Source organism: Petaurus breviceps, unplaced genomic scaffold, assembly GCF_028583685.1.
Source record: "Petaurus breviceps papuanus isolate PSGF00001 unplaced genomic scaffold, PetGlider_PUasm1.0 175, whole genome shotgun sequence".
Taxonomy (NCBI): Eukaryota; Metazoa; Chordata; class Mammalia; order Diprotodontia; family Petauridae; genus Petaurus; species Petaurus breviceps.
This window is the reverse complement of record NW_027185764.1, coordinates 59,379,245-59,393,552: the sequence shown is the minus strand read 5'-3', so window position 1 is coordinate 59,393,552 and position 14,308 is coordinate 59,379,245. Positions and strand designations below refer to the sequence as shown.

At 37.4% G+C, this 14,308-nt stretch overlaps 1 protein-coding gene across 1 annotated transcript in view; it reads left to right on the top strand.

The window, feature by feature from the left end:
- Positions 1-14,308, top strand: part of ANKRD31 (ankyrin repeat domain 31) — a 149,230-nt gene that overhangs the window by 106,730 nt on the left and 28,192 nt on the right. The window contains exon 10 of the mRNA XM_069085448.1: positions 2,211-2,353. Within this exon, the coding sequence (XP_068941549.1) occupies positions 2,211-2,353 (143 nt within the window). The remainder of the gene's footprint in view (positions 1-2,210; positions 2,354-14,308) is intronic.

The window sequence follows — 14,308 nt, the reverse complement described above, 5'->3', positions numbered from 1 at the left end:
CTATTCCACCACCCCCCCCCCGCCCCGAGTTAGAACTCAGAATAATTCATTTGTGTGTGCATTTGCATCAAACACCTTAGTGAGATATCTGCTGCAATTCGGGATCAGCCTGACATGATTTGAAAAGCCCTGGACTCAGAGCCAGAAGACCTAGGGTTATGTCCTGGCTTTGTGATCTCCTCATTGAACAACATTATTAACAGTAAGAACATGGATGAACCTCGTCAGTCTGAGCCTTGGTTTTTCTCATCTATAAAATGGGCTCAAGATAGGTAGATAGATGATAGATAGATAGATAGATAGATAGATAAATGGATAACACATTTATTAAGTATTTGCTATGTTCCCGGCACTGTGCTAAGCCCTGGAATCCAAAGCAAGATAGTCCCTGCACTCAAGCTTACATTCCAATAGGGAAAGAAAGGAAGGAGCGGGCATGATGATATGTTGTGGGCCCTGGCAAGATAAGGTGAAAACTTACCTATCAGAAGCATGAAACCCAGGAGTAGAGACCAAGTTTCCACTGAGGTGGAGATGATCATAAAGTAGTATAATAATACTCATCCTTCTGATAGGCAGTGTGGCATAGTGGATAGAGTTGGATTTTGATCCAGGAAGATCTGGTGTGTACTGGCTTTAAGACACAGGGCATGTCACTTAACTTCTAAGTACTCTAAACAAAGACTATAAGTGGCAGACAAGGTGCTAGCCTATTATTGGTATATAGAGTTTACTTATCTGGAAGTTCCCTATAATATCAATGAGATCACAGGTTCAGTCCCAATCCTTGCTCCTACCTACCTCTCAGGGTTCTTTATGTAGAAAGTGCTTAGTACATATAAATGTGAATTATTATTATTATTATTATTATTATTATTATTATTATTATTATTATTATTATATCCTTAGAACCTTCAGCATTTGGCAAAGAGGATAACCAGGTCTTGCCTAACAAACCTAGTTGCGGAACAGTAACTAAAGTCCATAAGAGGAATGCCAAAGGCAAAAGTCGTCTGCATTTAGCTGCCAAGAGAGGAGACTTGTTGCTAGTCAAAGCACTAATTGAATCTGGAGCTCATCTAAACCAAAAGGATAATGCAGGTTTGCATCATTCATTTTTCTAGTCAGCTTTATAATTTAAACCCCTTAAAAGATGTATATATCATTTTAAAATTTTGTCTTTTGTTACCACAGACTTTGGACAATTAATATTAATATGGATCATTTGGGGTGGGGTAGGAGGAGGGCAGGATGACTAAATCAGTGCTCCTAGGGAGATGGCCCCCAAATCTGAGTGTTTGGTGGCCCATAGCTTTAGCCCTTAATATTGGCCTGATGGACCATCTCCACCTCTCTAGAAACTCACAGCTTCTTGTGGATCAGGAAGATTCCCTTCCTCCCTAAGTCAAGGCTCTTGTATAGTTAGAATTCTTTCCTGTTCACTTTGGCAGAGTAGAAAAAATTTTACCTGGGATCCAATCCAGCCTCTGCTTCGCCAATCACTTCACCTCTCTGGGCATCCATTTTCTGGATTGTAAAATAAAGATGTCCTCTGAGGTCCTTTCCTTGCCTCTGGTCTGTGATGATTCTATGATCTCACATCTTCCCTGATGGTGTTCACTCCATTCTAGCCTGCCTTCACACATCATCGTCATCATTCCTTTGGAATCATGGCTGGTTGATGCATCGATTAAGTTCTTAATTCTTTCAAAGTTGTTTTTTCTTTACAATTTTGTTACTGTATAAATTGTTCTCCTTGTTCTACTCACATCATTCTGCATTACATCATTCAAGACTTGCCAGGTTGTCTGAAACCATCCTTTCTTCATTTCTTAAATTGAAATAATATTCCATTACATTCATTTACTATGAATTGTTCAGCTATTTCCCATTGATGGGCACACCATCTTAGTTTCCAGTTCTCAGCTTCAACAAAATTGTATAAGTATTTTTTATGTGGATGAGTCTTTTCCCTATTTCTTTGATGTCTTTGGGGTATTAGCCTGTTACTAGTATTGGTGGAGGTATATACTTCATTAAACAAACATCATCAGCCATTTTCATGCTCCACATATACAGAAAATTCCCAGACTCACTCCATTAATAAAGAAGATTGTAACAAGGATATGATATGAGTGTGGGTTCTTAAGCAGTGATTCCTGCAGGGTGTATGATTTGATGCTAAAGATTATTTCCTTTGGTTTTGTTAGGATGGACAGCACTTCATGAGGCAGCTAATAAGGGATTTAGTGAAGTGATGGTGGAGTTATTGAAAGCTGGTGCTAATGTTAATAGTGAAAGCCTGGATGGACTTTTGCCTATACATAATGCTGTTTCAGGTAATCATTTAAAGGTACGGTGCTCATTATATTTGCATTTTTGTATTTTTTTTCCCCTATAGGAAAATGGGAGGGGGAATTGAAGTTATTTTTAACTGATACCTAAAATACATTCTTAAAATACTGTACATGGGAATTTACTTGAAATGATAAATGAATATTAGAATTTGTGTAAGGGCTTAAACATCATTGCATCTTAATAAGAATGACTTTCCTATTTGATTTTCATAGCACAAAGCACATTCTATGTCAGAGCAAGCCCAAGAAACCCAAAGTACAACATGGACATTAAAATATAAGTTACAGATGGCTACATTTCTAATAAATTCATATTTAACTTCTTTAAAAGTATTATTTGTTGTGCAGACAAAAATCAAATGAATGAAATCCATAATGTTATTTATCAGAATTCCTTAGTGGGTTTAGGGTTTTGATGAAATGGAGACCAACAGGAGTTGTCTTTTTTTGTTTTTGTTGTTGTTCTGGCTTTTTCTTCTTGGTTTTCATTCATCACAGCTGTGGTAACAATGTAGAAGGAGAGAATTCCTGAAAGGATCCAAGATGTTTCAATGAAAACAGATTCCAAATACGGCTTCTAGAAATCTGTTAACTAGAAATGAACATTTTTGTTTGGGAAGCTGGGGTGGAGACTTATAGAAATAGATCATTCAAAAACTTATAGAAAAAAACATCTTGGCTTAATAAAGCTGGTTGCCTGATCAACCTAGCCAGGATATAAACAGAGAGGGAATTGTTTTGATTATTAACTGATGGTATCTTCAATTCTTATCTTAAAAAATGCCTGGGGACCTTTGTTTAAAGCATCAGGGTGACATGAAGACTTTCACACCATTTTTAGACTATGTATAGTCAAAGCATGATAGTACAAGGAGCAATGATGCAAAACTTGTAATTTGCAGAGTTGTAAAGATAAAAGACCATCATTGAAGAATGATGCCAGGGGATGGCCTAATGTTTAGGGCTGCTCCCTTTACCCATGTAAAGTACTTTTTTTGCCTTGAGATATGTAAATTAAGAAAGCATTGGTGAAATTGTAAGGTTATTTGGTCAAGGGAATTAGAGATGGCAAAGAAGAAAAAATCATTAAAGGTGATGAAGTAATGGCAATTGAGAAAAGTATTATTGCTGTGAAAATGGCAACCAAGATAAAAAGAAACTCATTATCCTGATCCCTCTTCTCCCCTGCCCCAAATGTATATGGAAGCAGCTAAGGGCTGAAAATTAAGCCAGGAGTTAAAATATGTGGGTTCTAGAAAGTTATTTAACTTCCCCTTTCTCATTTTCTTCACATTTTAAAAAAGAGGGTTGTACCTGTCCTAGATGATCCTCATTATTCCTTCTAGTTATAAAAGCCTATGAATTGGTGAAAATGGCTATGTATATTTTCTTTGGTGCTCTTCTCTATCTTCTTCCCCTAACTACAGCATCATTCCTACTTCAAGAAAAAATGCTGTAAAAATGTTTAATGTATGTGTAGTTACACGTATATGTGTAGTCACACCTCTCACAAAGGGAGTGTGCATGGTGTGCTTTGGGCTGGCTTCCTAACACGAGCCTTTCCTCACTCTGGGAAGTCCAAGTTCCCTGAGAAGGGCTATCATCTTAGAGTCACCCTTGAATTCTCTAAAGGTCCTAGATATAATCCTGTTGTGAGGGATTATATACACCTACTCCATCATAGCTCTCCAAACACCCACAAGCACAGCCACTCATAATTATGATGTCATGGATTTTAAAGTTACCATTTACTTAACAATAATTATTGTTGTTGTTCAGTCATTTTCAGTTGTGTCCAACTCTTTGTGACTCCATTTGTGGTTTTCTTGGCAAAGATACTGGAGTGGTTTGCCATTTCCTTCTCCAGCTCATTTTATAGATGAGGAAACTGAAGCAAACAGGGTTAAGTGACTTGCCCAGGGACACACAGCTAGTAAGTATCTGAGGCCAGATTTCAACTCAGGAAGATGAGTCTCCTTGACTTCAGGCCTAGCACTCTGTGCACTGTGCCACCTAGCCATCTCAACAATAGTTATTTATATTATATAACAATAAAATGACCATTTTATACAATTACCATTATAAAGCAAAATTTCCATTTACTTAATAATGAGGTGAAAACAATAATATCAGAGATATTTATATACAGTGATAATATATGCCCTCCTACCTAATCTACACATAAATTTGTCACATGTTCTTGTCAATGCACTTAATATCTATGGGGAGAGTAGGCATACAATTAAAAAAATCTCTTAAGTAGGTCCATGAGTGTGGAAAGCCCATGTGTTGGGAGTAACTCATAACTCTGGAACTGTCAGTATCTTTTTTCTGACTCAGGAGTTATCCAAAAAAGTTTTTGCTGCATGTGACTTTTGTGTTAAACAGATGTTTCCACTACTAAGTTGAATCTTCCATGTCATGCCTGGTTAATACCTCACTAAGCACGTTGTCTAAACCAGCTAGTCACTCTAATAGGTAACTTCTTTGACTCTCTGCCTCCAATCTCTTCCTCTGGTTAACTGGACTTACTTCTTAATAGCAGCTTTACTCTTTATTACTTTTAGCTTTAAACCTAGCTGATCCAGTTCTAAAACATGTCCTTTCATCTCTCTTATCTTTATGGGTTGAAACTCTGGGTCTTCTCTGCAAATGACCCTACCTTAGCTTATAGTCAGTAATTAAACTCATCTTCTCTCTATGATCAAGTAAATGACATTTATCCCATATTGTAGAATGATTCTTGTATCCATTTTACCCCAGCTAATAATTTAAGAAGCTCTCCAACTCTTCATATCTACACATCACTGAAGCATATTGTGTTCTTCATTTACTACTGTATTCAACAGCTTGTCACATTCAAAATGAACAACTGCTGTCTTAGAACTGTTAGACTGTACTTTAGTAACTGATTGTTTTAAAATTCTAAGCATGCCCATATTCCAGACAAATAAACTATTAGAAACAGATATATATGTTCCAGACTCGTGTATATAAGGTTTTCTTTTAAATATTTTCCTATACACTAGGGAAGGGGTGGGGAATCTGAAGTCTTGAGGCCACATGTGATCTTCTAGGTCCTTGGGTGTGGCCTTTTGACTGAGTCCAAGTTTTACAGAACAAATACTTTTATTAAGGGGATCTGTTCTGTGAAGTTTGGACTTAAAGGCCCACACTTGAGGACCTAGAGGGCTACATATGGCTTTGAGGCCGTAAGTTCCTCACCTTTGTACCAGAGGCATGTTGAGAGCCAGGGTTTACAGGATCAGCTTTGGAGTCTGGGAGACCTAGGTTCAAGTGCTGCTTCAAATACATATTGGCTCTTTGACAATGAACAAGGCATTAAACTCTCCCATGACCCCAGTCAAATCTCTAAGACTGAAAATTATAGAGAAGCTAATGATATGCATAAATATAGGATGTTTCCATTCCAGATGTTTCCCAACAATAATGAACTCACAGATGCAGGGAAAAAGGGGGCATGTGATAGCATCAATATCTGTACTCTCCTTTTCTCCTCTCACCACCTATACTTTTTAACCCTTTCCCTTTCCTTTCCCCTTTTGCAAACCCTACATTTTTTCATCACTATTGACTTCTATTTGTCATCTACTCCCTCCCTCTTCTTTCTATTTTTTCCCCCTAAGATTGGATGGTCAGCTAGGTGGTGCAGTGGATAGAGTGCCCGGCCTGAAGTCAAGAAGACTCATTTTCATGAGTTCCAATTGTCCTCACCCACCTATTAACTGTATGACCTTGGCAAAGTCATTTAACCCTGTTTGCCTCAGTTCCTCATCTATAAAATGAGCTGGAGAAGGAAATAGTCAACTATTCTAATATCTTTGCCAAGAAAACCCCAAATGGGGTCACAAAGAGTTAGACTTGACTGAAAAATGACTGAACAACAACAAATAGGGTATTGAGAAAGAAGAATGAAATTCAAAGGAATGAAATGAATGAATGAAAATAATGGAATAAAAGAAATGAAAATGGAATAAAAAGAGAATGATGAAGAGAGAAATATATAGACTGAAATGGTAAGAGCTGTCTTGATCCTGTGTGCATAGCAGATATCTCACTGGATTTCTTTGATTTAAAAAAAATCATTCTTTGCATGAACTTCTTCAGAGTTGGAATGACTAGACAACTAATTTTTGTGGTTATCTTTTCTTTAAAATGCTATCACCTGGCCCTCACTCATTTGTAGGACCACTGAAAGCTACCCCAAAGTCCAGACTTGCTTTTTTGCCATTGTTTCAACACAAAAATTGTGATAATGTGTTAATGGAAAAAGGTTAGAAACAGGTCTTATTTTAATAAGTAGGCAGAATTTATGATGGCCTGTATGTCATAATTTGAGTGATCCAGAAAGATTTCCCCATTTAAAATATCTCCATCAAAGGGTGGGTGATGAGGAAGGTAGGGAAAGAATCTGGAATTCAAAGGTTTAAAATCAAATGTTTAAAATATATGTATATTATTATTATTTTACATGTAACTGGGAAATAAGATATACAGGGCACTGGGGCATAGAGATCCACCGTGCTCTACTAGAAAGTTGGAGGGGGAATGGGGAAAGATATGGGAGAGAGCAGATTGGGGGAGGGGATATTCAGTGGGATCACTGTTTTGGGGTGGTGGGTAGGGGGAAAATGGAGAGAAAATTTGTAACTCAAAATCTTGTGGAAATGAATGATGTAAACTAAAAAATAATAATAATAAAACGTCTCCATCACCATTTGCCAGTAAAGATTTACTCTTTGGATAATGTTATTAGTTCCAGAAGTATTCTTCTAAAATTTATAGGTCTCTGAGAAGTTGTGAAATGAATAGAATGATAAGAATACTTCTTATCCTGAATCTCTATACTTTGAATCAAAATCACTGTGGAAAATTTTTTGGTGATTTGGCATCAAAAGCCCTTACAGATGACTTTCCTTATCTGTTGGTGGCTTTTTTAACTACATAGCAGCTTTAAACTGTCTTTTCCCCCTTAAAAGCAGATTAATCTAAATAAGTAAATAATTTGTAGCTCCTTCTGCCTTCTCTCATCATGACTTTCCCTATCTCTCCATTTATGGGCACAATTATAAAGGGAAAGATGATATTTATCTATTGTATTTTTACATCAGTAGCATGGATCCTGTGACACTCCACAATCAAAAGACGATTTCTCTTTTGAGAAGTAAAGTTTCTAGACTAACCCACAAAAACTTAATTCGTCCATAATACAACTGAAAAAAAAACATTGTTTCAAATTAACAATCATTTATAATAGCTTCTCTAAGAAATATATTTTCAGTTACATGTAGGGTTTTCAAGAAACAAATTTCCTGCTTAGTAGTCTTTGTTATTTTTATTTTTCATGGTAGGGGAATGGAAATAGGCACTCTCAGTCAGGAGTATCTTAACTTTCACATCTTCATAAGATATGGAACTTCTCAAATTAGTTAATTCCTAAATGTCCTGGATTTGGGAATAAATAGCAATGACCCCATGGGGGTTCTTAAACTCCAACTCTGACATTGTGTGTTCTGATTATTTGTACATCAGGTGTTCATGAGTAAAAGTATTCTTTAGTGCTACTAATATTTAGCAACTTTAAGAAAAAGTTTCATTTTAAGTTTTTTTTTTTAAGGGTAGCATATTGAGTAGACAATTCATTTGGCAGAGAAACACATTAATCTTTCTCTCAGCTAACAATGCCTACAGGAAATTGTGGTTTCACTGTTCAGACCACAGGACCATAAATAGGGTATCATTCAATGTGCTACTGGTAGAAATACACCCTAACTGCAGGCACATGACAGAACTGTTAATAATTGAGGACCGAACTTAGAAATGTAAACCTGTCAAGTGCTGACAGTAAACATTACAGAGAGGTGCATTCATCCCTCTTTAGCCATTAGTACTTTATCAATTATCAAAACATCTGATTGGTTTCCAGTATGTAGCTAGTTGACAGCCAGCTAAAGCCTATAGAATAGATACCCTTTGGTAAAAAGGAAAGAAATGGAATAAATTGTTTGTATGGAGTGCTACCCAGTGAGGTTAGAAATGAAGGTAACACTAGTATGGAATAATTTGGGAAATCAGGTATTTGTAGGAGATATGTGGAAAGCCTGAAGGAGAAGGTACAAAGAGAGGGTGCTAGAAAGGAAAGGCAATTTTTACCTGCTTGACCACTTCTGCCTAAAGTTTCAATGGACCTTCTAGATATTATTTTTTGTTGTCAAACCCACTCATCTTTGCTGTCTATCCCAGAGTGACTGATGTTAGAAATTTCAGGCCATGTTAAGATGAGGGGGAAGGGAAAATATAGGTGAAAGGAGAGATCTTTGAGGACGTAGACTGCACAGCTGTGACAGTTCTAAAATTATACTAATTTTACCAAGAAAGTAGCTGCTTTGTGCTAATATTGGAATGTAATACTTACTCCTAAGAGCTAATGTTTGTATAACTTTTCAAACTTCTCAAGTGACCAAATATTCAAGTCTGTGCAATGTAACTCTTGTTATTTGCCACAGGTCATTTTAATGCAGTTAGAGCAACAATTGCAATGTTTTCAAGTCTTTTCTCTTTAGTTGTTTTAGAGAAACAAACCCTGTTAAAGAAAATGATTGTTTGGAGTTATCATTCTAGGCATCAAAATGCAGGCAAATGTTTTACTGAACAGAATTCCAAAACCTAGTTTTGGACATGATGATAGCAGTTATTACTAAATGTGTGTATGAAGATGACAACCTTAACAACCCTTTCTAGGCTGCTGAGATCCTGCTGCAACATGGTGCAAACCCTAATCAGAAGGACAGGGATCAAAAGAGTGCCCTGGATAGAGCAGAGGATGAAAAGATGAAGAAGCTGTTGAAGTCTTACAGTGGAAATGAAACTAGAGAGATTTGTCACAATAAAGTTACTGGTAGGTTGTTTTTTTCTTACAGAGTTTTATATATAGTATATATAAATAGGTATATATCATATACATACACGTATATACAAAGACATGTATATGTATATACACATGGGTATGTACACCCATATAACCATATACATGTACATACATTGATACAGATATATGTATATACCTATATATGTATGTGTACACATAAAAACACATGTGTATATAAAAAGACTTGTATATCTGTGTTTCTGTGTATCTTTGTTCAGGACAGGCATTCTTAACCTTTTTGTTTGTGTCATGGATCCATTTGGCAGTCTGGTGAAACCTATGAACACTGTCTCAAAATAATGATTTCCTGCCTACATTCATAATTGAAGAAAATGTAAATTTCAATTAAAGATTACTGAAAATAATTTTTCCTATGCAAGTTCACAGACTGAAATTTTTCTAGAGATCCCTTGAGGATCTGTGAAGCCCAGCTTAAGAACCCCTGGCTTAGGGAAGCAAAGCTTACACTCTTTAAAATGTTAATATAGTTTGTTTCTTATTTTTATAATATAATTATAATATAAATATAAGGTGTTTCTTATATTTAGTTGTGGAAAAGCTCTTGCTTATTTTTGGAAATGAGCATTTCCACATTTGGTTAACCTTCCAGCTCATTAGTTCATATTGGATTAGTGTTATATTTTAAAATGAAATCCTAATAATTGTACTCTGATCCCTGAAATATTTCACACACACAAAAACCAATTGGAATATGTTGCTTCCTGTGTTAGCATGTAAGCTCCTTGAGGACAGGTGCTGTTCCTTCCATTGTATGCCCCACTACTTAACCCAGAGTTAAGTGCTAGTAGTAAGTGCTTAATAAATCCTTGTTGATTGATTGAAGATTTGTTTGGAGATGCTTCCCAGATGAATATGGTCACCACTAATAGCTAGATTTTTTTTTTAAAGTTCATAATAGATAAAAATTACAAAGCTTTGGAACTTATTTTCTTAAAGTAAAGAAACAACTTTAAATTGTTGGATGCATATGTGTGAGTTTTAAGCATAGATGTTTTTGTGAGGCATTTTTTTTCTTAAAACTTGTGGGTTAACTATATCAAACATGTATCGTTTTAAGCCCTTCGGGATTTTTAAAAAAATCATTTAATCTTTTGGGGCCGAAGTTTCCTCATCTGTAAAAAGGATTGAATGAGCCTCCAAGGTCCTTCCTAGCTTTGAATCCCTATAAGTGCATGGACATTTGAAAACAATCTCATTTTTCATTTTGTGTAGAAAACACCACCCTCACTACTTTGGACTGCCTCTTCTCTTGCCTTGCTATTGTAGTTACTTCACTATAGGCTAATCGGGTCTTAGAGGAAGAGAGAAAGTATGTGGTACTGCTCATTATCTTTCCATACAGAAGCAGTCTGGGCTCTGCACTGGACTAGTTCACCAATTAGCATTCTTAACTGAGAGTGAGTTAGAGAAGAAAGGGGGAGTTTACTTTTGAGCTTTACACTCAAATAAGCTCCTGGTGAGTATGTCTGAAAGGTTTAGTGAGGAAAATATGTTAAACTCTACAGAAAAAAAAGGATTCAGATGCCATTATTTTAGACTTGCTGGCTGGAGGAAGGAGTAAGGGAAGGAAGGAGAGAGCAAAGGAAGGAAGGAAAAAAGAAAACAACCAATTTGTTAAGCCCTATATGCTAGTGTAAGTATCTGAGGTTAAATTTGAACTCAGTTCTTCCTGACAGGATCAACAATCTTTTCATTGTTCCTACTAGGTGCCTACGAGAACATAATAATGAAATCCTAAATAAGGAGTGTGTGAAAAAACAAATCATAAAAACAATAAGTGAAAGAAAATGATAATTATGATAAAGCAAACCAAAATTTAGTAGAATCATAAATTTAGAGGTACATGTATGAGGGACTTTATAGGTTATAAAGTTCAATAGCGTGGTGCCCCCCCCTTTTACCAACGAGGAAACTGAGGCTGAGAGAGGTTAAGTGACATTTGCTAGATGCAGCTAAATCTTCTGATTTATGAGCCAAATATAAATCCATATCTATAAATATAGAATACAAATATACATCCATATCTATATGGATATAAATCCATATCTATATATAATTGAACAAACTCTATGAATTTAGTGACAAAATATTTGTGGCAAAACATACACACACACAATATGTATGTGTGTCTTTATGTATATGGGGTATTCAGGAAGGAGCGGCAACTTTGGTGTGAGTGCTTGCTAAGCCCTTTTGAGGATTGGTCATTCACCTTTTGTGTCCACCTTCACCCAACTCTCATCTGTGACTCCAAGAAACTATAGCATGTGGTGCAACAGCCATACCCAGGTAACCTGTCAACAAACCAACTATACCAGGCTGAGGATAAGTGACAGACTCCAAACCTGTCAGTGAGTTAAGGGGATGTCTACTCCAAACATGTGAAGACTCCCCCCGCCCCCGCCTGCCAGGTGTAATGGGCAGATAAGAACAGTTTGTTCCAACCACCATGAAGGGGGCTGCATTGCAGAGTGCTTAAAGCTTAGTCAGACCTCACAGATGCCAAGGTCATCCACTGCATCCTGGGCCATTGCCAGTTGTCCTGACTTTTGTCCTGCCACTGGACTTTCATGACCCTGGAAAAGAGAGTGAGACTGAGGACTTTGTGCAGCTCTACCTCACATGGGCAAATCTCAAGACATCACTCACTTGTGATGACTTTGGTCTCTGAAAACAAAGGATGAGCAACAACACAGGACCGAGAGGACCCGACTGCATGTTGTTAGCTATCACTTTCTATGTGCACTTGAAAGTAATTCACCTGCATTTCTTTACATGCATTCCATAGCATAGGCTGACCACTGATTTTGAATAGCCTTTACCTAATTAATCTGAATTGATATCAGTCAGTCAATAATCAAGCTTGTATTAAGTGCCTAGGAGACCAAAGGGAACAACTGTCTCTGGGACACGAAGACAAAAATGAAACAGTCCCTTCCCTCAAGGAGCTTACATTCTATTAAGGGAGAGTCATGACCACATGTGAGTGTATATAAAATATAAACAAAATAAATATAAGGCAATTTGGTGGGGGTGGGGCAGGGAAGCCCTAGTGTCTGGGGGAATTAGGAAAGGGCTCCTGTAGATCAGCTTGAGCTGAGATTTGAAGGAAATTGGTCTAATGTGATTGCCTTAACTAAGATAAAAATTTTATGATTAGTTACAGACTTTGTTCAGTGGTGTTATTCCTCTTTCCATTATGGAAGGTAAAGAAGAATTGAGTTCTTATATCTACTTACTATATTTTCTTCTGTTTTATAAAAGCAGAAAAACTTTCTTCAAGGTTAAAAAGACAAAAACAGGAGTCTTGCTGCAAATCTAAATGTGCTGGTCTACTTTCATTTTCACACCAAGACTCGACAAGAGAAAGAGCTCCCATGGTGAGTGAGATTTATATCTTTCATATTCCTCAAGACAGAAAATGCCAGTCCTGTTGTGCCAGCCAGAATTACTTTTGGGTAGCATTTGCTGAGTCATAAGAAAAAGCTGAAGACATTTCATTTTGCTTAAAGCATGCGACAACAGAATGCCAAGAAGAAATTGTGTGATTAACTCTAAATTGCACATAGTATTTATTGGAAGGGATCATAGTGTGCATAATATAAAATAGTAGTTAATATGCTGTTGTCTCTATCACTCCTCTTGGCTTCTCTGTCCCTCCAGTGCTGCCCTCATTCCTTTCTCCCCCAAATGACTGATTACAACAGTGAGTTCTTATAGTACTTCTGGCTGCTATGCTACCACTGCATAGGTGAGCCTTCACTAATCCACCAGTCAGTCATTCAACAAGCATTTATCAAGTACTTACTCTATGCCAGGAATAATAATAATTAGCATTGACAAAGTGTTTCAAGATTTGCAAAGTGCCTTACAAATTTCATTTCATTTTATCCTCACTACAACCCAAAGGAGCAACTGCAATTATTACCCTCTCCCCCTTTCTAGATAAGGAAATGGAGAAGACAGAGGTTAAATTACTTCACCACCACACAGTTATTAAGTGACTGAGACTGGATTTGAACCGCAGGTGCAGCATTCTCCCCACTGCACCACCTAGCGGCTAAGCACTAAGGAATATAAAGGATAAATGTGCCATCCAGGCCCAAGGAGACTGTTAGCTAAGATCAGAATTTTATGATTAGTTGTAAAACTTGTTCTACAAACCTTTAAACAGTTTCCATTCTAATGGGGAAGATAAGATGCCAATAAATAAATAAATACATATAAGATAGAGACAAAGTTGATGGAAATGGCCTCAGAGGGCAGGCACCAGGTGGGGTAGGAACAACAGAAAAGCTCTCTTGCAGAAGAGCACTGAGGAACCGAGAGCTGCAGGACCTAAAGAAGCCAAGGGCCTAGGTGGAGGTGGGAGTGAGAACATTACTAGCATGGAAGATGGCTGATGAGAAGGGTACCTAGTTGGGAGAGGAAATTATAAGGGGGAGGAGCAGCAAGGAAGCTGGTGCTACTAGATGGTGAGGGATGTGGAAGAAGTAAAGTCTAAAAAGGCTTGAAAGGTAGGAAGGGCCAGGTGGTGAAAGTCTCAGATACCAAATAGGGCATTTTTGAGATGACTCCATTATTAGCCACTGGAGTCTACTGATTGGGATAGGGGGTGATGTAGTCTGACTTGCTCTTTAGGAAAATCACTTTGACAGCTGAGCGAAGGACACATTAAGATGGGGGTGATGCCTGAGGCAGGGAGGCTGACCAGAAGGCCATTGTAGTAGTCCAGGTGTGAGGGGATGAGAGCCTACCAAGGTGGTGGGTGTGTGGCTGGAGAGAACAGGACTTATGTACAGAGAGGTGTAGTGAAGGTTGAAATAAGACTTGTCAACAGATTGGATATGTGGGGTATGTGGAGTCAGGAGTCAGAGATGACATCAAGTATGCAGGCTTGGGGGACTGGAAGTTTGATAGTGCCCTTGACAGTGACAGGGGGGTTTGGGAAAAGAAATGACCTCAGAAACCAGGAAATCAT